The sequence below is a fragment of the Osmerus eperlanus genome, chromosome 19 (genome assembly GCF_963692335.1).
Source record: "Osmerus eperlanus chromosome 19, fOsmEpe2.1, whole genome shotgun sequence".
Lineage (NCBI taxonomy): Eukaryota > Metazoa > Chordata > Actinopteri > Osmeriformes > Osmeridae > Osmerus > Osmerus eperlanus.
Window position 1 is genome coordinate 11,516,865 of NC_085036.1, and position 22,092 is coordinate 11,538,956.

A 22,092-nucleotide genomic window follows, 5' to 3' on the forward strand; every position below is an offset into this window, starting at 1 on the left:
CATTATGCGAAAATAACCCTAATTCACAATAAATCAATCCATGGCTACTACAATAACTAAATCAAACATAAAAATAAGTGCGTAAATGTGGAGAGCTGTTTGGAATGTACAACAGACAACGATGTTCACTAACAGTACATGATACAAGTCAAAATGGTTTGTGATAGAAATACAGATCTCAACCTGTCGGTTTCAAGATAATCCGTCTTGCCTCATCTTAAATAGACCACGCAATATTGATTTGATTGATATTTCCCTATACCTCTTTCCTGTGTCTCACATCAGACCTGTTAAAACATAGTCATGGGATTCAAGTGTTCAATATCATTTTGGTACATACTTTGTTGCTGACAGCTGAATCGTTATTCAAATCGAGTGCCTGAAGAATGTCCTTCCCTCCCATATCTTCCTATTGCTCTTTCCCTTCCCTCCCTCAAGACTACATTCATTAAATTAGAGGATATTTAACCCTTGTGCTGCCTTCGGGTCACATGACGAACCATCGTTGTGTTTACCCAATTTTACCCAATACAAAAACAAATAAAAATAATTTTCTTTTAACCTTCGCAATGTGGGGGGTCTGAGACAGCCCAACGGTTAAAAGAAAATGCTTCACTTTGTTTTGGTATGCGGTAAAGTTGTCGCAATACGACGGTGGGTCACAATGACTAATGGGTCAGAATGACCCGAAGATAACACAAGGGTTAAACATGTCACTCGGGATTGTAATGAGTAACCAATTTTTTTTTACAACTGACAGCCTCTCGTGTCCTGGGCTATCTGTGGTTCTGGTAGAGCTTACGGAGCTCATTCCAGAGCAGCAGAGACAGGATGGTGTGTGGCCCCAGGCGGAAGTACGAGGCCCCCAGGCCTTTGTAGAGCCCCGTCGGACCCTCCTTCCTCAGCGTCTGAGAGAAGCAGTCTCCAAAGCCCCGATAAAGCTCTCCCTGAAAGACAGGTTATGTCAGTCTGGAGAGGCACAGTTCAGGACTAACACGATGAGGACCCCCCTGGCCCGGCTGTGCTCACTTTCCATGCTTCTTTATCTGTGTTTCAGAATAATGTGTTCATTTAGCAGACACTCTTTCCCAAAGCGACATACAGGAGGGATGTGAACCTGTGACCTCTTGATAGCATCACAGTCAAGTGCTATACCACTGAGCTATACTTTGCACTGTGTGGATCAGAGCAAGATGAGAGCTAAAGGAAAGAATCCTAATAAAGGAATATTCCGGGCCTCCTATAGACGCTCACCTTGCCCAGGTGGTCCACTGGCTGGTTGTAGAGTCGAGTACTGACCACGTCGAAGGGTGTCATGGCCAACACCACCACTACACTGCTGATCAGACCAGCGGTCAGAGCCACCAGCCAGCTGTCCTCTGGAAATATCTGAAAAAAAGAAAAGCACTGTGCTTAGAGGACATGTTGTGTTTTCCCATTGCTAACAGCAGGCATTCGTTTGACTAGCCAGTGGTTAGAATTAGCATAATAATTGTGGTGTTCCAACAAAGACCCTTTTAATTCAGCTTCCCAGGACTCTCAGTATACAAAGTTATGTCACCTCCATGTGACTGGGTGAGGAGGGGTGTGGGGTGTCCTGTTTCTGCAGAGTACTCCCTTGTGTTGCAATCCTTCTCCAAGCACTTTTCCCTTCTGCTTCTTCCTTCAGCTAACACCCTACAGCTTTTATTTTTACGTTTTATAAAAGGTGTCCCAATTAGCCAATTAGCCAACGTAACAGATCTGGTCACATTGGCCTGTTCACATTACCCTCCCCTTCTTGAGTTTCAACCAAAACAGCAGCACACACTAACCTGTAAATCTGTGACAAACTCCTTGGAGGTAGAGAATGTGGACAGTTGAGCCGCCGAGCCAACGCTGACCCGTGGTATCGCTGCACTAGAGCCCCTCCACAGTCCCAGAATGCCATGCTGCTTGTGGATGGCTGCCAGCGCTTGAATCATCCCCTGGGATAGCGTGACGAAAGAACAAGTATCTGATTTTAGTTTCGGTGGAAGATGACGCTTGTCAAAGAATGCCGTTCTTATGTGGGACATCGTTCACCTGGTGTTTATGTTGATGTCCGACCGCTATAGATGAGGTGGACTGACTCTGAAGGTGAGTCTTTACCTTCAAAATGGAAGTAAAACAACAACAATAAGGGTTCAGTTAACGTTATTATTCAGCTCAGAGTAAAATATCAATAAAACAAAATCCTTCAAATGCAACTTGTCATTCAAATCGCTAATACTTACCAAATATATGGGACTCGCCATCACCGCGCCCGCCACGCCAGCCACGGCCCCCGCAACGGTGGTCTTGGCTGCGCTGACACGTCCATCCGTGTGGCTGTAACCGGAGGTCTCGATGAGAGCATACGAGCCGAGTCTGACACCGTTCATGAAAAATTGGTATACGAGTCCAGGGACTAAGCCCTTTTGTAAACCAGCAAGTCCGTCTACTTTGCCGATAGTGTAAAAAGCGTGGAAGACATTGCGATAGTGGATTTGATATGACCCCCTGCTCTTCAATTCTCCTTGTAGCTGCATGCGGGTTTTCACCACCTCAAGAGGATTTGTAAATAGACAAGCCCCACAGGCCGCCACTCCCCCAAAAACAAAATCCATACTCAACGGGATTTGGTGGTTTTTAAATAATGAATGTGTCTCGTCGGTGAGAAATCCTCAGTCCAATTTGTTCCCAACGTCCTGACAGATCATGGAGTCAGCGAAGATAAATTGCATCATACACTTGTACAGCGACGCATAGAAATTTAACAACGCCTGAAAAAATCATCTATACTTGTCAGTTTTAGCTTTTGTTATCAATAACAGTTTGCCCTTAAATGTCTCCTTGTTGTGGCCATTCATTCATCTGAGCGCAGACATATTACGTGTATGTATGAATAGAATGCATCCTTAGCTCGCCTTCCTGGCCAATGAAAAGAGGAGTTTTGGTCGTACCTCCGTTCTATCTCCTGATTGGACAGTCTGAACCACAAAGTAGCTGTCGCTCACAAGGCTGTCAGACCATCTTCTAGTGATGTTCCATAGATCATATGATTGGCTTTATCTTAACCTCACGTTACAGTAGTTGAGCATGACCACCATAAAAGTGTCAGATGATGAAAATGTGATTCAACCCAATATGAGTGAATAAGGGAAATGTGAAACCAATAGGATACTGTTTTAGTAGGGCTATCTTATTCATACAGAGCAGAACTGGGAGGTTTATTTAAACATGTTTCATTATCGCTTCAACTCGCATCGCCTTTTATGTCCGGTGGTGTAGTTAACAATAGGCATAGTTGCTCTGTCAGTAATAGCTTTCGAAATTAAAAGGGCGTTGAGTTCATTTGCGGAACATGACTCATGACTGTCTCTTCAGCTGTTACAGTAGCTGGGGGCCACGTAGGTATGCGGTTGGGCACTGCTTGTGGAAAATAGGTTTCCCAGTGGAACTCCACACCCAACATCTGAGGCGTATTCTGGGACAGAACTCTAGATCGCACTATGTTGACCATTCACGCTGCTCATTCTATTCTTATTTTTATATATATTTTATTTTATAGGCTATTTAAATTGTTGTATTCTTAGATTGTTTAGTTCTTAGAAATAGTTAAACTTTTGTACTTTTACTTAATTTAAGATCTGTATATGTTTAGTGTTTTGCACCTCCCTGCCACAGTAAATTCCGTGTTTGTATAACAACAGGCGAATAAAACGAATTCTGATTCTGATAACTGGACGGTTTGGAATTTACCTTTGTGTAGAGTGTTACAAGAATCATGACTTGCCTACAAACTTAGCAAAAAATTCTATCGTGAAACCTACAAGCCAAAGTGTTAACAGATGATTCATCTCTAAAATATAATATAATTCTGACATGATTAAGTAAGGAAGGGCACAGGGAGTTAACATGTAATCTGTCCAAACACAACGCAATTAATAGGAATAGCAATTAACCTATCACTGTTATTATCTGTCAAGGGGGTTGTCATAGACCCCTCTGTGTGATAGTTGATAATCCATTTCTATCTAATGTTGTACACTGCCTCGGCTAAAAACAACTTGTCAATGGAGATTTAAAAAAAATGACGACCACAAAACCATCCTGTTCTGAGGAGAAGAAGAAAAAAATAATCATTTCCAACTCTGTTATAAACCATAATACATCTTCACTGGGTTTCATAAGATGCCTTAAAAGAGCATTGGTCTCTCTTGGCGCCAGAGTCATGTTGATCATAAAGGAGCCTGCGTCACTACTACCTGCTGGGAGGCACCCAGCAGGGCTAAAGGTCTCTGAGTGGATCAGGTCTCCCTGCTCCTTAGTGCTCATGGTCCTCAGTACTGCGTGTGCTACGGAGTACAAGCCTCTCTCAGGACCCTGCTAGGTAAGGCTTTTATGATGTCTACGTCAATTACTGTTGTTGATATAAAGTTAGTAATAGTGAATTATTTATGTGTTTATTTAGAATTGGCTAATCATTTAGCATGGGTCACTCATTGAGACAGTGTAGGAAATCAATTAATTGGTGGTAAATGTTTAACAATAGCCCCCTCTCTCCTTCAACAGAATAACGTCTTCAAAATGAAAAGCATTCTGAAGGAAAAGAAGGCCAGTAAGTGATCATTGTTCGTTTATTATTCGTCTGTTGATCTGTATAGGCATTCAGACTTTCTCACGGAGTCATGAGAATTGTGAAGTCGCATACAGCTGTCAAATGTACCCCGTAGTGAAGGAACTGTGTATGTATTGTCTGTGTGTGTATAGAGTCTAATCTTGGAGTACATTTTGAGAGTGCAGCTCAGAGCAGCTCTCTTGGGGCCGTGCGCTGGACTCTACCGGAGGAGGACGTGACACAGCACAGCTCTGCACCCACCAAGAGCAGCTTTACCGCCAGACCAAAGGTACTGCAGGCTACGCATCATCTCTACCTCCAAACCAAAACTAGGCTAGACAGATGTTTAACTCAGACCAACGACAGCAGGCAGGGAGATATCACCTTCATATTATCCAGGAGAATGGGTTGATCAACTAAAGGAGATTATAATCCACGTTTTGTTTTTGCCCAGGATTTGAAGGACCTGCGCAGACTGCAGGACTGTGTGAGGTTCCTTAGCCAGTGGAAAGAGCAGGTGGAGAAGGTGTGCAAGGTGGGTCCTGAAAACTGAGCTGCTCTCTGAGATCTGATGAGCTTAGAGGAATAGAGTATTACTCTGTTTGGTAGCTGAGATGTGGTTACTTTAAGGCGCTAGTAAATACAGTTTGAATACAAGTGTCTGCTAAACGTATAAAATGTAATGTAAATGTAAAGTTGTGGTTGTTGTGGAAAGTGGACTGAACATAGATCTAGTATCTCCTAGCCAACCCAATGACATGATGATTCAAACACAGATTTATAAATCAGAACGTCAACCCTTGCTCCTGAGATCACACTTATCTTTGCTAACAATGCTCGATAAGGCCACAGGTAGCTTTGTTGTTAGTGATAGTCGATAGTTGTCTTTAAACGTTGCCTGGGAGACTTTAAGGGTGTGTTGCTGTACTCAGAGTGGGCAGCATTCACGGCAGGGTGCCAGCAAGATGGCCGACCAGAGAGAGCAAAGTCTGGAGCAGTGCCAGAAGCTCATCCTCCAGTGGGCAAAGGAGCTGAAGACAGTGGACATCGACACGGTGGGTCTCTCAAATGACAAGCAGACGGATGGTGGAGGAGTGGAGGTTTTCACCAGTGTATCATTTTCCTCTTCAGAGATGTGGAGACTCGACTCTAAACTACCTGTAGGGATTTATGTGAAGGTAATGACGCAGTCTTTTGCTGAATGATCCACCAGACCGCCTGGCAACAGAAGAGAGAAGAACCCCAGGACCAAGAGACGCAGAGGGAGCACCAGGAAGACTCGAGGGACACAGAGATGCGGATCATGGAATGGGCCAAGGAGCTTCAGTCTGTGACAGAGGTGTGTGTGTGTGTATTGGTCAGTGCATGTAGCCGATTACTGTGAGCCCTGGGGTTTGAGTGCGTGTGCAAGCGTGTGTGTGTGTGTGTGTGTGTGTGTGTGTGTGTGTGCAGCACCTGTAGCCTAACTGTGAGCCCTGGTGTGTGTGTGTGTGTGTGTGTGTAGAGATGTGGCCTGATGAAGGATGAGGTGGCCCAGATGCTGAGACAGGTAGAGCTCAAGAAGAAAAAGGTAGGGAGACTCCTCCCCTTCCTGGAGTTCATCACCTGGTCTCTCCTGAAGGACGATGCGGTGAGTCACATACTCCCACCCTCACACACACCCTCGAACACACACGCACCCTCACACACACACACCCTCGAACACACACGCACCCTGACACACACACACACACGCACCCTCACGGTCGACATGTCTCGCCCAGTGTATCTTGTCTTTATCTGTCTGTCTATCACTCTGTGTCTTTAGGTAGTCAGATGGCTGAGCGGTTAGGGAATCTGGCGGTTAAGGAATCGGGCTAGTAATCATAAGGTTGCCGGTTCGATTCCTGGCCGTGCAAATTATGTTGTGTCCTTGGGCAAGGCACTTCACTTTGCATTGGGGGAATGTCCCTGTACTTACTGTAAGTCGCTCTGGATAAGAGCGTCTGCTAAATGACTAAATGTGTCTGGGCATTCACGCCCCTTTGGCTTTCTTTATCAGTATACAACGGAGCTTTTCCACCGACTGATTCTATCCTCATCCAACATTTACACTCACAGGAAAAGGGCACCAGACAGTGCTTTTATAACCAGTGATAAGGTCACCCAATCACGGAGCTGGTGGAGCAGATACCAGATACAATATAACAATATAACCCACGCTCTTCACCGTGCTCTAGATAACCCACACCCTCGACCCTGCCATCTGTATTCCTCACTCTCTGTGCCTCTTCTGATACATACTGTTGTTCTCGTCCTCCAGGGAACGGTGGCCCAGCTCTGGCTTGCCACCAAACAACGCACCTGGAAAACAGGTAACTTTGAGTCCCCATGGCCTGTTAGCATCGCAATGTCCCGCATCATTTCGTGTAGCAAATTCTGAAGTGTTGTTTTCTGACCTCACAGAAACACCAAAGTACATCCCAAACTCAGGTAATATTTGATCTGCATTTGCCGTAACACAACCTTTTCATTATAATTTTCTATCATTTATTTGAATTGTTTTAAATAGATTTTTTTTTTTTTTTACATTGATGTATGTTTTATTTCAGTGTGGGAGTGGATCTGTAGTGCTTCAGGTAATGACCTCCTTTGTGCATCAACGTTCATCCCTCCTCCGTGATCCGGACTCAGAGAACCCCAGAATAACTGTGGCACCATCCTGCTCTCCCTCCTCCTGTCTTCTCTAGTTGACATAACTCTGGACCCCCAGACCAGCCACCCCTGGCTGCTGCTCTCCGATGACCGTAAGAAGGTGCAGGAGTCTCTGAGCCCAGCCGAGGTAATGTAAAGTATGGGGGGCGATTTGAAGCTTGATCTGCAGTGAAATGCTCTACCCACTAAGATATACCTTTTCCTACAGGTGTCCTTCGGGCCTCAGCGCTTCGACATCTGGCCCTGCGTGCTGGGCTGGGAGGGCCTCTCCTCGGGTCGTCACTACTGGGAGGTCGACCTGGCCAACAACGGCTACTGGAGGCTGGGCCTCACTACGGCCTCGGCCAAGAGGCTGGGGCGCTTCCCCATGGACCCCGCCGAGGGCTACTGGGCGCTTTGGAGGAGCACGAGACAGTTCTACGCCTGTTCCAAACCCGAGACCGTCCTGCCTCTCACGCTTGTACCGCGCAAGGTGGGCGTCTACCTGGACTACGACGAGGGGCAGGTCTCTTTCTACAACGTGGAGAACAGGGTGCACATTTACACCTTTAAGGACAACTTCAAGGAGAAGCTGTATCCGCTGTTTGCTCCTCTGGACGGCCGTACGCTCATGACGATCTGCTCCTCGATCCACTAACCTCAGAGGCTGTAACCAGTACACGGTATAGGATGCTGGGTGTAGCTCAGTGGTCGGAGCAACTTGACAGCAAACCAACAGGTCGCAGTTCAAATCCCACGTGATTTTATTACAGGCGTCAACCACGACCGTCTCCCAGACCCTCATATGGAAGATAAGGAACTTGTTGACTCTGTTGCAGACTGGACAACTGCATCTCTGGGCAGTAATATGCTTAGCACATCTGAAATTTCATCCACATTTCAGTTGCCTTAACAGCCATAAGTGAGACCTATATTAAGCATCTATGTAGTATACCTGAGCGATTTTGACCAGTCTGCCTGACTGAAGTCATGTGGTGAAACGATAATTAAGCAACATTTTATTTCTATGAAATATCTCAACTGCTTTTCTCAATTACAAGCATGATGTTGATTAGTGACAGATTTTAATGACCACTGTATACCGAGCAAGAAACTGTGTCCTCAAAACGTTTTAATCTTCTTAACACGTTTTCATACAGCTCCAATGTGTACGATTAATAAAATGTGATTTTTTTTCTTAAAGGCAGTCCACTGTTTTATTTCATAAAAATAAAGACAAAATACATTTTCTACGTGCCACTATGATAAAAGGAAACTAAACAAATCTGACTTAAAAAATAAAAGCCTATAAATCATCTAAAGATATCAAAATGTATAAAAAAAAAGTAAGAAAGTACTGTAGGAAAATGAAGACTGGCGAGAAAATGGGTAGGGTAGGTAGATATTCCTCATTCCCGATCATAATTTAAGTAATTTTTGTCAAATGCCATCAATGCCAATATGGTCTCTACCTGATCTAACACAACATGTTTCCCCCTCATTTGGAAATCAAGATTTGTTTAACATAATATTTTAAACAAGCACCCTTTAAAAATTATGTTAGTAGACAGGCGTACATAGATCCATTCTAACTTTGGGAAAGGAGTGTTCATAAAATGGCACATTTTAGAGCATCCAACTGCTGTTATTAAATGTCCTTTAAATGAAAGTAACACTGGCGGGAAGAGAAGGTTACATTAGCTCTTGTAACCTGTTGCAAGTTCAGGGAGAGTGTTTAACTGGACGAAATCAGGACGAAATTCCCGCTTTACAAATGTCAGCATGTCAGATTGTTGGTGTTCCTTGAAAAATGCACTTCAGTCTGAATCGCTCTTCTCCTCCTTGACAAGAAGTCTCTTTCCTTTCTTAGGAACTCCGGGTCCATCTTTTTCCTTTTTGGTGCTTTTGGCAGGTCTGAAAGGAAGTGAGATCATGAGAGAAGGAAACAGAAAGACAACAGAAAATTATTTGAGTCTACAGAGGGTCTGAGGAATTCTAATAACCTGAAGAAACCTGAGAAACCTGTCAAAAAAAATAATATATATATATATATATATATATATATATTTCTACGTTAATGACACTAATCTCAGAACTCACGGTTTCTGTCGGTATCTTTCAGCATCAGCTGCCGGCACCAGGTCGCTGAGCTCCAGACCGTCGTTGATTTTCTTCAAGATCTCAAACCTCTCCTTTCCCCGAACCTGGGAAAGCACAGACCGAGTCAAAACCCTAACCACTTTGCTATATTTTGTATGTTACAAGCATACTGTGGTTTACAGATTACTGTATTTTATAGCTGTAGGACACAGATTATCACTGTGAACCATGGCCTCGGCCAGGCACACGTCTGCTACACGTCTGGAAAGGGTGGAAAAACAAAAAGTAAAATAAAAGTTCAGGAGCTCTTGCTCACCTGAAGAGTGAAGACCTCTTCCTCCCCTCCAGGGCAAGACTTCTTACTGTCCTCAGGCCGCTGAACAGGAAGACCGGCCTCCTTCACAGCTGTCAATCATCCAGAGTATTAGTTCATTTAGTCATTTTAGTCTTTTAGCAGACGCTCTTATCCAGAGCGACTTCACTAGTTCACACGCAAACTTTAAAAAGGTCTTTATCCATCACTCACACACAGACGGTTCTGGCCACAGAAATACTGTTAGAACGGCACTTTCTTTGTGCAGCATTTGTATGGCGCTTTGGATAAAAGCATCTGCTAACTGAATCAAATGTAAAAAAAAATCATAAAAATAACTGCATGACTAAGGGAGTTATATTCTTAGGCTCGTACTGCGTTTGGTTCCAGGAGCAGGCTTGCTCTTCTCCTCGTTCTTGCGCAAGTTCTCCTCCTCGTTCTTGCGGTCCCGCCCGGGACAGGCACACACCCGCACTTCGAAGGACCGCCGGCCCAGGAGCTGCCCCCTGCAGGAGAGCAGAGAAAGCAGTCGATTTGTTTCCTAACGTTTTGGTTTGGTTTCAAGGAGCAACAGTTAGCTACCGATATAGCTTTGAGTTAATTTAGGCTTCTATTGCTACAGCTACTAGTGCCATGACATCCCAAAAATCCACGTGTGATGATGACGTCATCTTTGCCTTGATGTACTTGACTTGAATTGAACTAGCTTTATTCATTAACGTAAATTCATTAACTCCCCAGCCCTATGGAGAACACTTACTCCTGTGTCTCCAAGGTGATGATGGTGAGGATGGGCCGGCGGTTCATTCCCCCCATGCAGCTGCTGTTACACATGTAATTAAAGAGCACCGTGGTGATGTCTGACCCCACCTGGGAGGCAGGAAGGATGGACACACCTGTCAGGTACCGTCACACACACACACACACACACCACTTGGTATCCATGCACAAGGCAGGTAACCAGCAGCCTCGTCATTACAGTAATTTCTGGTTTACTGAAGGTGACAGACAGTTATGATGGGTGCAGCCAGTAGGTTGGAGGTAGAGAGGAGGGTAGGATAGTGGAGCCGTACCTGTGGAGGCTCGTAGGGAACCAGGACGCTGTGCCTGCCTGTGTGGTTGTCCGCCAAGTAGCGAGCTTGGTTGTTCCCTTCCACACGGACAAGGTGGCCCGCTGGAGCAGGACCTGCAGGGCGCAGGGACAGACATGACACACACACAGTGACACGTACACACGCACACAGTGACACGTACACACGCACACAGTGACACGTACACACGCACACAGTGACACGCACACACACACACACACAGTGACACGCACACACGCACACAGTGACACGCACACAGTGACACGCACACACACACACAGTGACACGCACACACGCACACAGTGACACGCACACACGCACACAGTGACACGCACACACACACACACACACAGTACTTGCAGGGCGCAGGGACAGACATGACACACACACAGTGACACGCACACACGCACACAGTGACACGCACACACACACACACAGTACTTGCAGGGCACAGGGACGACAGTTCACGGTACAGAGAAAGATCACACATCCAGAACAGAGTGAACTGGTTGGGGCGTGTTGTGCAGTGGAGGGGCTCCAGGGCGTGGTTCCAGGGCGGGACCTGGTTGGTTGTGTACCTTCGTTATTTTCGGTGGTCCTCTCGTGGTGGGGGCAGCGGCGCACCACGTCCGCCACATCTTTGGACTTCTTATACACAGCGACAGCACGCAGCAAGGCGCCCGGGGGAGGGGCCTGCCCCACCACCATCTGGACCGGGCAAGTTTTGGCCAGCTGGCAGAACAGTTTGTTCAGCTCTGGTGAATACTGAGAAGGAAAGAAAGTTATTAATAATAACTTTGGTTAATTATAATTATAATATTGTTTATTATTATTTTTATCAAAGATGATCATAACTTGTAATATACCATTTTGCCAAATGATAATATTATATTCATTTATCTGATACTTTTATCCAAAGCAACAAACATGTTTTTTTGTTTTTAAATCAGGGATCGCTTGATTTACAGTCAAACACTCCCCCCCTGAGCTATGCCTGTCCTATTTCTCCCTATATATAATCTATAACTTGAATTCCGGGTCATTTAGAAATAAAGTCCGTAGTTAGAAAAGTTAGTCATCAAAATGTTGAGTTGACAGCCAAACCTGCTTGACCCATGATTAGTTTATCCTGAACCTGTTAATGTGAAAATGTATTTAATAATAAGTTAAATATCTTACCTTCAGTAAAACAGATCTTAGTTATTACTCAAATAAATAAACCATGAGCCGAACCGCTTACAAAACACAACTTCTTTCTACTGTTAGTTACAAGACTACAGGTATAAGTACTCTGGAAGGAGACTCTGCTGTGCTGCTGTGTTGTTCACCCCCTCCCCCCTCCCTGCTCAGAGACAAGCCAGGGCATGTCCCAACACAAGCAATATGACTGAAGCCTTAATACCTCCAAAGTTATTGATGAAATTCATATGATGAAAACACATCATGCCATATTGTTTGTTTTACAAGGTTTTGTGTTTTGAATTGAGGATATTACAGGGTTTATTTGTAATATTACATAGTGGTAGATGTATGGTAGCTTGTATTTTCTCAGATTACAGCATGTAAAGAATACTGCTGGTAGGAAGAGCTACAAAGTTTTATTCCAGATGCTGTAGGTACAAAAGGTCCAGATACTGCTTGTTACTTAGCAACACAGAGGCTAGCCAACAGGTTACCGGGCCTATTGCGCCATCACTACGGCAGTATTAACACAACAGGTTAACATGTGCATCGATGTAATAACCTCATATCTCTAACTTACTGAGACCAAAAGAGGTCTTCCAGGTTTTTAAAACCAGCACAGAAGGAGTTTCAGTATACAAGCCTGGTTGAGTAAAGGGGAGGGGGTGGGGCGCTGTTAACCCCATCCTCGCTGGAAGAGATTTCCTGAAATCACAAATGACCAGCATGCCCCGTCATGTCTAGGGACAACACGGTGAGAATTGGAAAGTTGTAGACGCTTATTATTTATTGTTATAATATTATGATATGTGGGCCAACTTAAGTCAAAAAAGGTCAATCAACTGGGTCAATCGCAGCTCAATATGTGTAGTTTTAGAATCTCCCCTGACTTACTCTTTGACAGAAAGACTTGGCTCCTCGTGACTTTTTGCAACGTCGCACAGAGACAATGGGTGCCTGGACAGGATCGGACAATCTGTGACGTCTAAGGTAATAATAATGTCCACGACAGGACTCCTAGACGACAAAATCCTCGTCTAGCAGTTTCAGAATTTAAATGAATGATTCTAATAGTGCAATTAAGAAAGGGATTTTTGTTATTATTTTTCGTTCTTTTTTTAGGAAGTGATTTGTTGAAGTCACACAACGTTATGAGTGGTTGTTCATAAAAGTCTATATTTCTATTAATTAAACAGCAATATGAGGAGATATATCCTGAGGAGGGATTAAAGACACTTAAGTATATAAATGACCTGGTATTGTGTGGAAAAAAAATGTGTTTACTAAAGTTGAATGCGATTTGGGTCACTGCGAAAGGCGATATATGTCGGAAAAATATGTCTTTAATCTGATCCATTATGTGGCAACAGCTTTCTAAGAACAAAGGTTCATGTTCATGCGTGGTTGCTAGGCTAGCTAGGTGACGGTGTAGCTAGGAGCACGTTAAGACACTCACTGTGCAGGTCACTGACTTCGCTGTGCTCGACTGCTGGAATTTCAGACTGAAGTTGAGGGAGCCAGGATAGTCTGTGGTGGAGGGGACCGTGGAGGTGAGGCTGGAGCCACTGTCCGAGGAGTGGCAGGGGGCCTGGGGGGCTGGAATGCTGGGCTCCTCGAAGAGATCCTCCTCATCAAACAAGGGGGCCTCCATTAAACACTGCACTCACACACATAAAAAAATAAGTTATTCTCTGAATGGGAAGACCACTTATTCACAAAACAGACGATACAAATGTTCTTTCCAAGTATAATTGCGTATGCTGAGAAAAATGCATCATCTGGTGCACTGATTTGTCAATATACAATGTGACTTATTGATGAACCTTAAGAGTGTTTCCCACCATTCAGCTTTCTGCGTTTAATACTTACATTCTCTGTCTCTGTTGGTTGGTCAGCCCTAGGGAAAGTGAGGGAAGAGGGAGGTAGTTAACACACAAATACGAGAATAGATATCCACATACTAAAACACGGAAATATAACTTTGTTGTCATGCTCCTCGACATAGGTGTACGGTCGTTCTTCTTACATAGGCCTAATATAATATGTTGATTAGCTTTCTAATCCAAGTGTGGTCAGACGGTTAGCAAATGTTCACAGATATACTATACTTACATTAAGTTCCATAGATAATGGAAAGACTCCTGGCTAAAGGTGATAGATTCATTCCCCACCGGTTCATCCATAATATCGGTCAACCTCTCGAAGTTGTAATCGGTGAAGAACAACAACCCCGAGCTGTGTAAAGAGTAGAAATATACATCCAAATGAATCAGACAGTTCACGGCCAAGCACGACGTTTTGGCGACGTCCAGCTGTTTGCTAGCTAGTTAGACATGAAGCATTACTTCCGTGTTATTGCCATGATTAAAACGTTAACAAAATACACACTTCCTGATTATTTACCTTTACGTAGTTGAAAACTGTCAGTCGCGCGTGGCTCAAAACAGATAAATTTGTAAACAAGCTTGACCAGCCGTCCAAAACAGCTTTTTGCCGCTAGTAGCTAACTATAACCACGCTTCACTTGGGGATTCCCCTGCTGGACCGGAAATGTGGGTGTGGCTTAATTAAAAGGCCAACACAACCTCACACTGATGTCTTAATAAAATCTACCAAAGTTGTTTATTTTTTTACATTCCAAACTCTTAGGCCATTCAATCACAATCAACGTCCAGTCACCGATGTGTTGTGCATAGATGATAAAAACAATTACTGTCCATTTGTAGTTATTGATGCTGTGTAGGTAGAAACAACATCTAAAGATTAATTGTCCAAATAATATTAATCTTAATACTAAGTATATCTTTAAAACTGTCTAAAAACCTTCCCCAGTCATGTTTCAGAAACAGGCATCAAACTAGCTTCATTGTATATAGTAATCACTGCATTTTGTACAGCAATCCAAATCTATACCCAGGTATTCACTTGTGAAACTATTTAAGAGAAACATGTTGATACCCACCATGTTGAAACATGTTGAAATTAAAAAAACACTTTTTGGTGAAACAAATATTTTCATAATCGTATAATTATCATGAGGATGAACATTCTAATTCATTCGTCAAGTAGCCTACTTTTTTTAAGTCTTAAAAAAAAGATCTGTTGGCTCAAGGAGGAAAGATTATGTGCTCAATTTTACATTGCAACATTACATTTTATGTTCAGGAACAGCGAGATGTCATCTTTATACAAACCTGTCCGATGCACTGAAAGAAAACTATGATTAAAAAATGTCCAAAAGCACTTCCTCCATGCTGCTCCCAGGCACATATAAAATGGCTCTTTGTTGCACATGCTGACCATCTTGTAATACGTCTCTCCAACAAGACAACATATTGAAGCTCAAGACTAATTTTACTTTGAAAAACTGCTACATAAGATATCGTATTAATTAAACATTCGTCGAATAGAAAAGAAAAAGATCCCCGGAGAGGCTTGGAGAGGCCACACATGTAATAGGCCCACACAGACAGACGCAACCACTGGAGCAAGATATTTCTTCCCTTCACATAGCTAAAACAGAAACACCTACCTGTCACTTATAATGTCGGAATTATCAAACAAGTCCTCATACAAGCAACTGACATCCAAAGCAGATGACACAGGGGAACACAGGTCCATTATATGAGAGTTTGAGACAAAATGATCCCCCCTGTATATGTGGCGGGCGGCGGAAGTTGAGGGAGCCTTAATTCCATCTGACGACATTCAAATAGGTACAATCGTCAGGAAAAGAGCACCCAGACTGTCCAATAGTAATGAATTCACGACTCGGAAATAGAAATGGGCATTTGAGAGCCAAAACGAAAACTTAACAAAAGGCCCAACTAATATGGAGAAACACACTACTAGAATGTTGACTATGGTGCAGTTAACGGCATTGCCAAATATAGACATTTGCCTTAAGATAACACAATAATACAATACATGGAAGGGGAACAGCAGAATATCATTCAAGAAAACCCGCCCAGATGCGACCGTTTAGTTTCAGTCCACAACTAAAGAAAAATATACTCATCCCTGTCTTTTCGAGTTCAAAAACGGCATACCACGCCGAGTCATTCAAACAAACCACCGGATTGAATTTCCAACCCACATTAAAATATTTTTGTCAAATCCGTAGACAGTGACCGAATTCTGAAAGCCTTTCTGATAACGTAGTCTGATATTTGGTTGAATTTAGGCGGCATCTGAGTCACGGAAGAGTCAGACTTTTTTTTTCACACCCTGTCCTCCTTAGTCAAAAGAGTGCAGTCAGCTTCCGCCCTGCTCCTCTCCCACACACTGGCAAGATTTAAACCCCATCAGATCACTTCTCTTAATATTCTTCTTTATGTTCTTTTTTTAATGGTTGAGTCCTTGGACTGATTTCACAGCAGATAAATGATTCTGTTTGCGTCGCCTTTGTGCGGTTTCAGTTTCACATGCTTATCCACTTCACCCTGACGTAACGTCACATGCTCCAGTGCACCCTTGTTGCCATAAGCGTGCATAGCAGACAGTAAAGCAGGTGGAGGTTGCGTTAATATACAGATATACTGAACATTACACAAATATACATTAGGAACATTTTGATGGTACTCTTCACCAAAAAACATGTTCAGATATTATGGGAACCACAAATAATTTTGTACTGAAATAATAAAGATGAGACTGAATACATGTTTTGGTATCAAGAGCAATTTAATAAAATTAGTTGCAAAATAATATTTTTTCAGTTTAAAAGCTTAGGAAAATATGGCTTCCACAAATATGTGGCTAGGAGAGTCACTTCTTGTGATTTAACTCTTCCATGGGCCCTGAGAAGGGTTTACATTTAATTCATTAAAATTTGTATTAAATACATTTACTCCTTAAATACGTATAGTACTAGGATTTTGTAATTAAAATACAGTTTGGATGTTGTGGTAATAAACTTAAACAATAGTTTGTAAAGCAGATTTTCCTCAATCTGTTCTCCTACATCTTGTGGCTTTGAGAGCCATACCCAGTATAAAACGAGAGCTTATTTACAGAAACCTTGACAAAAAATAAAACATGCTTGTGAATGCTAAGAATACATTATTATTGTCAAAAAACACAATTTCAGGCATTCCTGCAGTTAGGGTTAAGCTGTTTGGAGAATTAGGTCAGTCTGTAATTGCTGGTCGTTCCGTTTACTTGCTGTGATGGTAGAACCTCTGTCCGACCTGGGTCTGAGAGAGGTAGGCATGACGAGGAGGAGGAGGCTGGGCAGAGCTCTGGAAGGTTGCCTAGGACACGGCATAAACACACTTCAGTTCTAGCGTATCAGCCTATCTCTGTTCAATCAGGTAGTAAAATAATGTGGGCGATCCTCACAAGAATAATAATTGTTTTGCTGACGAAATTTAAGGTGTGTGCACATGTATGTGTGCGAGCATGTGCGCGTGTCTGTAAGGGTGAATGCTGTCTTTGTGTGTGTCAATGTGCATACGTGTGTGTGTGTGTCTGTCTATGTGCGTCAGTGTGTATCTATGTACATGTGTGTGTGTGTGGGGGGGGGTGGGAGAGGGTTTGTACTCACAGGGTGAGCCTGTGGTGGGGGTGTCCCATGGGTGAAGCTTCCTGGAGATGCAGGGCGGGGTGGGTGGGCATATGGCAAACCAGACTGTTCCGGGGGGGGGGGGGATAAATATCTCTTATTTATAACCGAATTATAAAGACAGCACACATAAAACTTTTTGATGTTGCTCCTAAGATCGTACAGCTAAAGCAATGTCATATGTACTACGGTAGTTGAGACATTTTTGTTGCACCATGCCTGGAAGCTGAGATGTAATTACTTTGCACTGTTCCTGGTTATAACCGACAGTTTTTTGAGGCTGACCCCCAAAATACAGTTGGAACTATACACTTCTGATCCTTGATTCTCAGCTGTATTTTCAAGCACTCATGGATTGTCACTTTGGATAAAAGTGTCTTAAAAAAACGTTGACGTATATTGTAAATGAAGAGAGAGGGAGTGTGTTGTGGTAAACAGGATGAAGTGGGGATTTGTTCAAAACAGGTCTGGGTGTAGAGAGTGAGACTGACCTTGGCAGAGGGGATCTGAACAGAGATGGAGGAGCTAGGCAGGAGGCCTGCGGCACTGGCATGGAGAGCCTGGGGGTGCATAGGCCTCAGGGGGCTCTGAACACCAGAAGAAAAAGACATTTAGTCATTTAGCAGACGCTCTTATCCAGAGCGACTTACAGTAAGTACAGGGACATTCCCCCCAAGGCAAGTAGGGTGAAGTGCCTTGCCCAAGTACACACCGTCATTTCTCACGGCCTGGAATCGAACCGGCAACCTTCTGATTAATAGCCCGATTCCCTAACTGCTCAGCCATCTGACCCCCCGTATTAGAAACACACACACGTTGTCAATGCAGCCTTGGCATGGATGTGCTTATAGAGTCAGTAAACACACACGTATTGACTCAGTATGCACATAGACTTACAGAGTCAGTGAAGCCAGACTGTTGATTGGCATGTTCCAACTGCTTCTGTAGAGGGATCCCTGCACTAGGTATGAATCCTGCAGTAAAAGACAAGACATGTTTGGTTAGGCTGGGTTAAGTGGGCTACAGTTTAGATTAGGTTAGATTAAGGCTGTCGATGAAAGGTGTTACTGTGTGTGTTTCTGTGACGCGTGTTCTTTGGTGACTCAGGAGAGCTGATATTGGGCCAAACACAAGTGAAACTGACCTGGCTGGGAGGTGAAATGTCCATGCACAGCGTAGGCCTGCTGCTGGTGAGGGATGTACTGCATGGTTGGAAAGGCTGAGGCCCCTGGACACAGCAGGAAACATGGGGAAGTACTTAGATTGACTACATATTGTCATAGTTATGTCCAGAGCAATAATTGTTGTGATATTCCTGTCTAGAGCGAACCAGAACCAGCCTTTTTGCATGAACATCAAAACACTAATAACCTCAACAACCTACATGGGTATCAATTGAGAAACATGAATAAACTAAGTAGCTAGAGATGTGTATGTGATCTAGGTTTTGTTTTGTTAGGTAGTGGTTAGAGCATCTGACTGCAGATTAAGAACACATTATTATTATTATGCATAAAACACCAACAGTGACCTCGGAGCTGGGAGCTGCTGGCATAGGTGACCGTGCTGGGCTGGCCGGGGCCATAGGGGGATGGGTGCTGGGTCTGGGGGATTCCGTAGGGCCCGTGTCCGGCCGGGCTGCCAGAGTACTGACCGTGCTCAGAAACCCCTGCCTGACTCTGGTAGTGGCGACCCTGTCAAGCACCAACACAGTTATTAACATGAAAGATATGCCAAAGTCCGAAATGATCAGTAATAAATCATTTCAAGTACCTGAAAACTCAAGTCCTATCATAGTCATTTTCACATATCTTAATACAAGTATAATCCTACATCACCCACAAAGATGTGAACCCCAACCAATATCCAGGCTAGAGTACAATGTTTTGTCAGAAACGTCTATGTGCAAACCAGGAGGACTTTTATTGTGAAAAATGCCTACTCACTGGAATGCCAGGGGACTGGAAGAGTTGCTTATTACGTTCCCCGAGTAGCACAGCAGGACGGCCATGGCTGACTTGACTGGCTGAGGGGAGTCAAATGAATAGAAAGGAGATGTGAACAGGGGGATACATATATCTGTGATTCTATCATGGCCAATCTGTGTACATAACCTAAACTAAGTAACACAAGGAATAAAAACAGCTGACTTGCATTGGAGATTATTCACATAAAGAGAGCAGATGACGCAAAGCTGTTTTACCTTGCATGCTCAGTAAGTGTTGGCTTGAGTGGATCGCCATGCCTGGCTGGTAGCTGGCAGTAGTCAGGGTTGTCATGTCGCTGCAACACAGAAAAACAAGAACACGGTGCACATCATTAGTGATGGTGTATTGTTTGCATACGCTTTCATCCACAGCGACATACAGGGGTGGATTCGAACATGCTACCTTCTGATCTGTGGTCAAATGCTCTACCATACCACCTCCAGTAGGGAAGATCTCTACCAACACCAGAAAGTGACATCTCTACCAACGACAGGAAGTGACATCTCTACCAACGACAGGAAGTGACATATCTACCAACGACAGGAAGTGACATCTCTACCAACGACAGAAAGTGAAATCTCTACCAATGACAGGAAGTGACATCTCTACCAATGACAGGAAGTGACATCTCTACCAACGACAGAAAGTGATGGCCTTTACCTCTGCTCTTTCCTCCGTCTCTTCTCCTCCTCGTGAAGAACTTTTTTCAGTTGAAGGAAGAGCTGGTGTTTTTCCTCCTGAAGGCCCTGGAGCTTCTCCCCCATCTTCATTATCTGGAGTTTTAAAGAGGAGCAGATGTTAGGTGACAACACTGACAGAAACACAGAGTGAGAATATCATAGATCGTGGGTCCTCTGAAAGGTGGAAGTTCAGGCCGTTTGTCTTGGTTCCAGTTTCCACCTGTTCTTTTGTTTCTTCCAAAGACATCCTCTCTTCCATTTCTTTCTTTCTTTTCCTCTCCTCCTCCTCTTTTAGTTTCTGCTCCATCATTTTGTCTACTTCTTCTTCCTCTGTGACAAAATATAGAATTAGTTGGTTTTCACGAGTTAGGTTTTGCTAAGATGCATAATGCATCCCTGTTCCAGAGTGGAGACGGTTCGTACAGAAATTGAAATACATTCTCATCACCTTGTCTCTTGCGGTCTCTCTCTCGCATGATGTGTTTATGCAAGGCGCGTGCCATAGCATTGGTCAGTTTCGGCCTCTCCAGTAGAGCTGGCATAATGGTAGGAATTGACGGTGCCAGCTTCAAGCAAAGAGGCAAAAGTAAGCTCTTATTACCACATACCGTACTGTAGTCACAGAGATTTATTAGATCCAGGTATTTTGTTGTAATTCCCACATTTGTACTGTTACGGTAAAACTGACCGTACATGTCTAATACATGGTAACGTGGACCATACACCAATAATCAACAACTCATCAATTAATTAACCTGTTACCACATTTAACGCCGGGAACGTATATTTCTTATTATCATTACACTACAGTAGGTAAATAGAGCTAATGGTATGCAGCTAATTAGCTAGCTAGCTCTATCGCAATATAAGTTTTAAAATCAAACTAGCTCGCTATTGAAGCCAAAATGCTATTTTATAGGCTACCACTAGACTATTTCACGACACTATTTTTTTAATAATCGCATCAACAACTTACCATTCCAAAGTCTATGTGAATCGGAAAAGAATTTCTGAAAAGCTAGCTATCTAGCTAGAGCTAGCTACTTGGTTGACGTTAGCTAGCATCAAGCCAGTCTAAAAGGTGACTTATTGATAACAGCTAGCCAAGCATGACTAAGATGTAAAATGTCAATACACGATTTGTCACTGCTAAATAAGTTGCCATAAATTTCCGCGTGTATTAAACTAGCTAGCTAGCCAAGTTAGCTCATCCTAGTGGACGCCCGCGCTGTGAACATACTTCTGTTCTGAGTGTCGTCCCAGTGCAGTCAGAACAAGCTGCTAGACACACTAGCAATCTAAAAGCTAGTCTGCGGTGTGACAGTCATTCCGTGTCACAGCATATAGCTAGCGTAGTTAGTAAATACGCAAACACAAACAGCAATTTCGCACAAAAAGGTGAAATTATCTGAAACGCACATGAGTCCGTATCTGAAAGTGTTTTTGAGGCGAGTTTTAGCTCAAATCTTGCTGGACGTTGTCTTGAATGACGTGCTGGCACTGACAGCTTTTTTATAGGCTGGCATTGTGGTCCCTATCCAGTGTCCACCGGCTATGACTAGGAACTCATCCAGTGACTGATTTATTGTAATCAATAGACAGTAGTGTGTATGTGAAAGTGTTTTCAGTACGTTATTCTATATTTCATTACCCTCCAACATAATCTTGTAGTTAAAAAAAGACAGGACATTTTGTATATATTTAGTGATCAGACATTTTATATTTAAGATGTAGTCATATAATAAAGCAATCATAAACATACAAACACATCAATGGCTCACCAATCTAAACATATACATTTATCACACTGCATATATTGAATAATATTCGATATGTCTTGAATGAGAATTAAACAATGTAAGCATGATGCAATAAAGTGTC

The 22,092-nt window shown here is 43.4% G+C and overlaps 4 protein-coding genes and 1 long non-coding RNA gene across 13 annotated transcripts; 2 read left to right on the forward strand and 3 right to left on the reverse strand.

Annotated features, from left to right (window-relative positions):
- Positions 1-17: 17 nt before the first annotated feature.
- slc25a35 (solute carrier family 25 member 35) lies at positions 18-2,907 on the reverse strand. 2 transcript variants are annotated; one of them, XR_009932807.1, is made up of 6 exons: positions 2,256-2,907; positions 2,065-2,130; positions 1,815-1,967; positions 1,255-1,389; positions 711-947; positions 18-470 (listed from the first exon to the last, which is right to left on the reverse strand). XR_009932807.1 is itself a non-coding variant. In XM_062485637.1 (5 exons), the coding sequence occupies exons 1-5, from the start codon at positions 2,625-2,627 to the stop codon at positions 777-779; spliced, it is 897 nt and encodes a 298-aa protein (XP_062341621.1). In that variant the 5' UTR covers positions 2,628-2,907; the 3' UTR covers positions 499-776. The 2 variants fall into 2 exon arrangements, 1 of the variants encoding a protein (XP_062341621.1); XM_062485637.1 differs by lacking the exon at positions 18-470 and having other exon boundaries at positions 499-947.
- Positions 1,953-8,461, forward strand: LOC134039637 (E3 ubiquitin-protein ligase TRIM39-like). 2 transcript variants are annotated; one of them, XM_062485626.1, is made up of 13 exons: positions 1,953-2,118; positions 4,231-4,393; positions 4,576-4,621; positions 4,774-4,910; positions 5,076-5,156; positions 5,554-5,676; positions 5,835-5,960; positions 6,126-6,251; positions 6,924-6,975; positions 7,067-7,093; positions 7,213-7,239; positions 7,351-7,442; positions 7,524-8,461. In XM_062485626.1, the coding sequence occupies exons 3-13, from the start codon at positions 4,591-4,593 to the stop codon at positions 7,950-7,952; spliced, it is 1,251 nt and encodes a 416-aa protein (XP_062341610.1). In that variant the 5' UTR covers positions 1,953-2,118; positions 4,231-4,393; positions 4,576-4,590; the 3' UTR covers positions 7,953-8,461. The 2 variants fall into 2 exon arrangements, with proteins under 2 accessions (XP_062341610.1, XP_062341611.1); XM_062485627.1 differs by having other exon boundaries at positions 4,195-4,621.
- On the reverse strand, positions 8,410-14,546 carry tp53 (tumor protein p53). 3 transcript variants are annotated; one of them, XM_062485629.1, is made up of 12 exons: positions 14,384-14,546; positions 14,093-14,215; positions 13,850-13,877; positions 13,437-13,637; positions 11,377-11,563; positions 10,781-10,893; positions 10,468-10,577; positions 10,083-10,213; positions 9,711-9,799; positions 9,395-9,498; positions 9,090-9,208; positions 8,410-8,984 (listed from the first exon to the last, which is right to left on the reverse strand). In XM_062485629.1, the coding sequence occupies exons 2-11, from the start codon at positions 14,161-14,163 to the stop codon at positions 9,112-9,114; spliced, it is 1,131 nt and encodes a 376-aa protein (XP_062341613.1). In that variant the 5' UTR covers positions 14,164-14,215; positions 14,384-14,546; the 3' UTR covers positions 8,410-8,984; positions 9,090-9,111. The 3 variants fall into 3 exon arrangements, with proteins under 3 accessions (XP_062341613.1, XP_062341612.1, XP_062341615.1); XM_062485628.1 differs by having other exon boundaries at positions 8,410-9,208; XM_062485631.1 differs by lacking the exons at positions 13,437-13,637; positions 13,850-13,877; positions 14,093-14,215; positions 14,384-14,546 and adding an exon at positions 11,978-12,560 and having other exon boundaries at positions 8,410-9,208.
- LOC134039643 (uncharacterized) lies at positions 12,198-18,590 on the forward strand. Its single transcript, XR_009932808.1, has 3 exons — positions 12,198-12,734; positions 12,885-12,970; positions 18,009-18,590. It is a non-coding gene; the product is annotated as an uncharacterized LOC134039643 (long non-coding RNA).
- On the reverse strand, positions 16,639-21,783 carry gps2 (G protein pathway suppressor 2). Of its 5 annotated transcripts, none has more exons than XM_062485634.1 (12): positions 21,631-21,783; positions 20,660-20,777; positions 20,432-20,541; positions 20,192-20,304; positions 19,747-19,826; positions 19,490-19,569; positions 19,075-19,237; positions 18,688-18,771; positions 18,441-18,517; positions 18,035-18,130; positions 17,526-17,609; positions 16,639-17,232 (listed from the first exon to the last, which is right to left on the reverse strand). In XM_062485634.1, the coding sequence occupies exons 2-12, from the start codon at positions 20,751-20,753 to the stop codon at positions 17,137-17,139; spliced, it is 1,077 nt and encodes a 358-aa protein (XP_062341618.1). In that variant the 5' UTR covers positions 20,754-20,777; positions 21,631-21,783; the 3' UTR covers positions 16,639-17,136. The 5 variants fall into 5 exon arrangements, with proteins under 5 accessions (XP_062341618.1, XP_062341619.1, XP_062341617.1 ...); XM_062485635.1 differs by lacking the exon at positions 21,631-21,783 and adding an exon at positions 21,452-21,604; XM_062485633.1 differs by lacking the exon at positions 21,631-21,783 and adding an exon at positions 21,188-21,445 and having other exon boundaries at positions 18,688-18,762.
- Between the last annotated feature and the right edge of the window lie 309 nt (positions 21,784-22,092).

Bases quoted from the DNA above. Each gene is read 5' to 3' on its own strand.
- slc25a35 (XM_062485637.1), bottom strand. From the start codon at position 2,627: ATGGATTTTGTTTTTGGGGGAGTGGCGGCCTGTGGGGCTTGTCTATTT. The intron at 1,390-1,814 runs GTTAGTGTGTGC...TCTTTTTTTCAG, and splicing joins AGTTTGTCACAGATTTACAG to ATATTTCCAGAGGACAGCTG. The intron at 948-1,254 runs GTGAGCGTCTAT...CCTGTCTTTCAG, and splicing joins CAGTGGACCACCTGGGCAAG to GGAGAGCTTTATCGGGGCTT.
- LOC134039637 (XM_062485627.1), top strand. From the start codon at position 4,591: ATGAAAAGCATTCTGAAGGAAAAGAAGGCCA. The intron at 5,157-5,553 runs GTGGGTCCTGAA...TGCTGTACTCAG, and splicing joins AGGTGGAGAAGGTGTGCAAG to AGTGGGCAGCATTCACGGCA. The intron at 5,961-6,125 runs GTGTGTGTGTGT...GTGTGTGTGTAG, and splicing joins AGCTTCAGTCTGTGACAGAG to AGATGTGGCCTGATGAAGGA.
- tp53 (XM_062485629.1), bottom strand. From the start codon at position 14,163: ATGGATGAACCGGTGGGGAATGAATCTATCACCTTTAGCCAGGAGTCT. The intron at 10,578-10,780 runs GTACGGCTCCAC...CCTGCCTCCCAG, and splicing joins TTCCCTACGAGCCTCCACAG to GTGGGGTCAGACATCACCAC. The intron at 10,214-10,467 runs GTAAGTGTTCTC...GCTCTCCTGCAG, and splicing joins ATCACCTTGGAGACACAGGA to GGGGCAGCTCCTGGGCCGGC.
- gps2 (XM_062485632.1), bottom strand. The intron at 19,827-20,191 runs GTAAAGGCCATC...TCTGTGTTGCAG, and splicing joins AGACGGAGGAAAGAGCAGAG to CGACATGACAACCCTGACTA. The intron at 18,518-18,687 runs GTCAGTTTCACT...CTTTTACTGCAG, and splicing joins ACATTTCACCTCCCAGCCAG to GATTCATACCTAGTGCAGGG.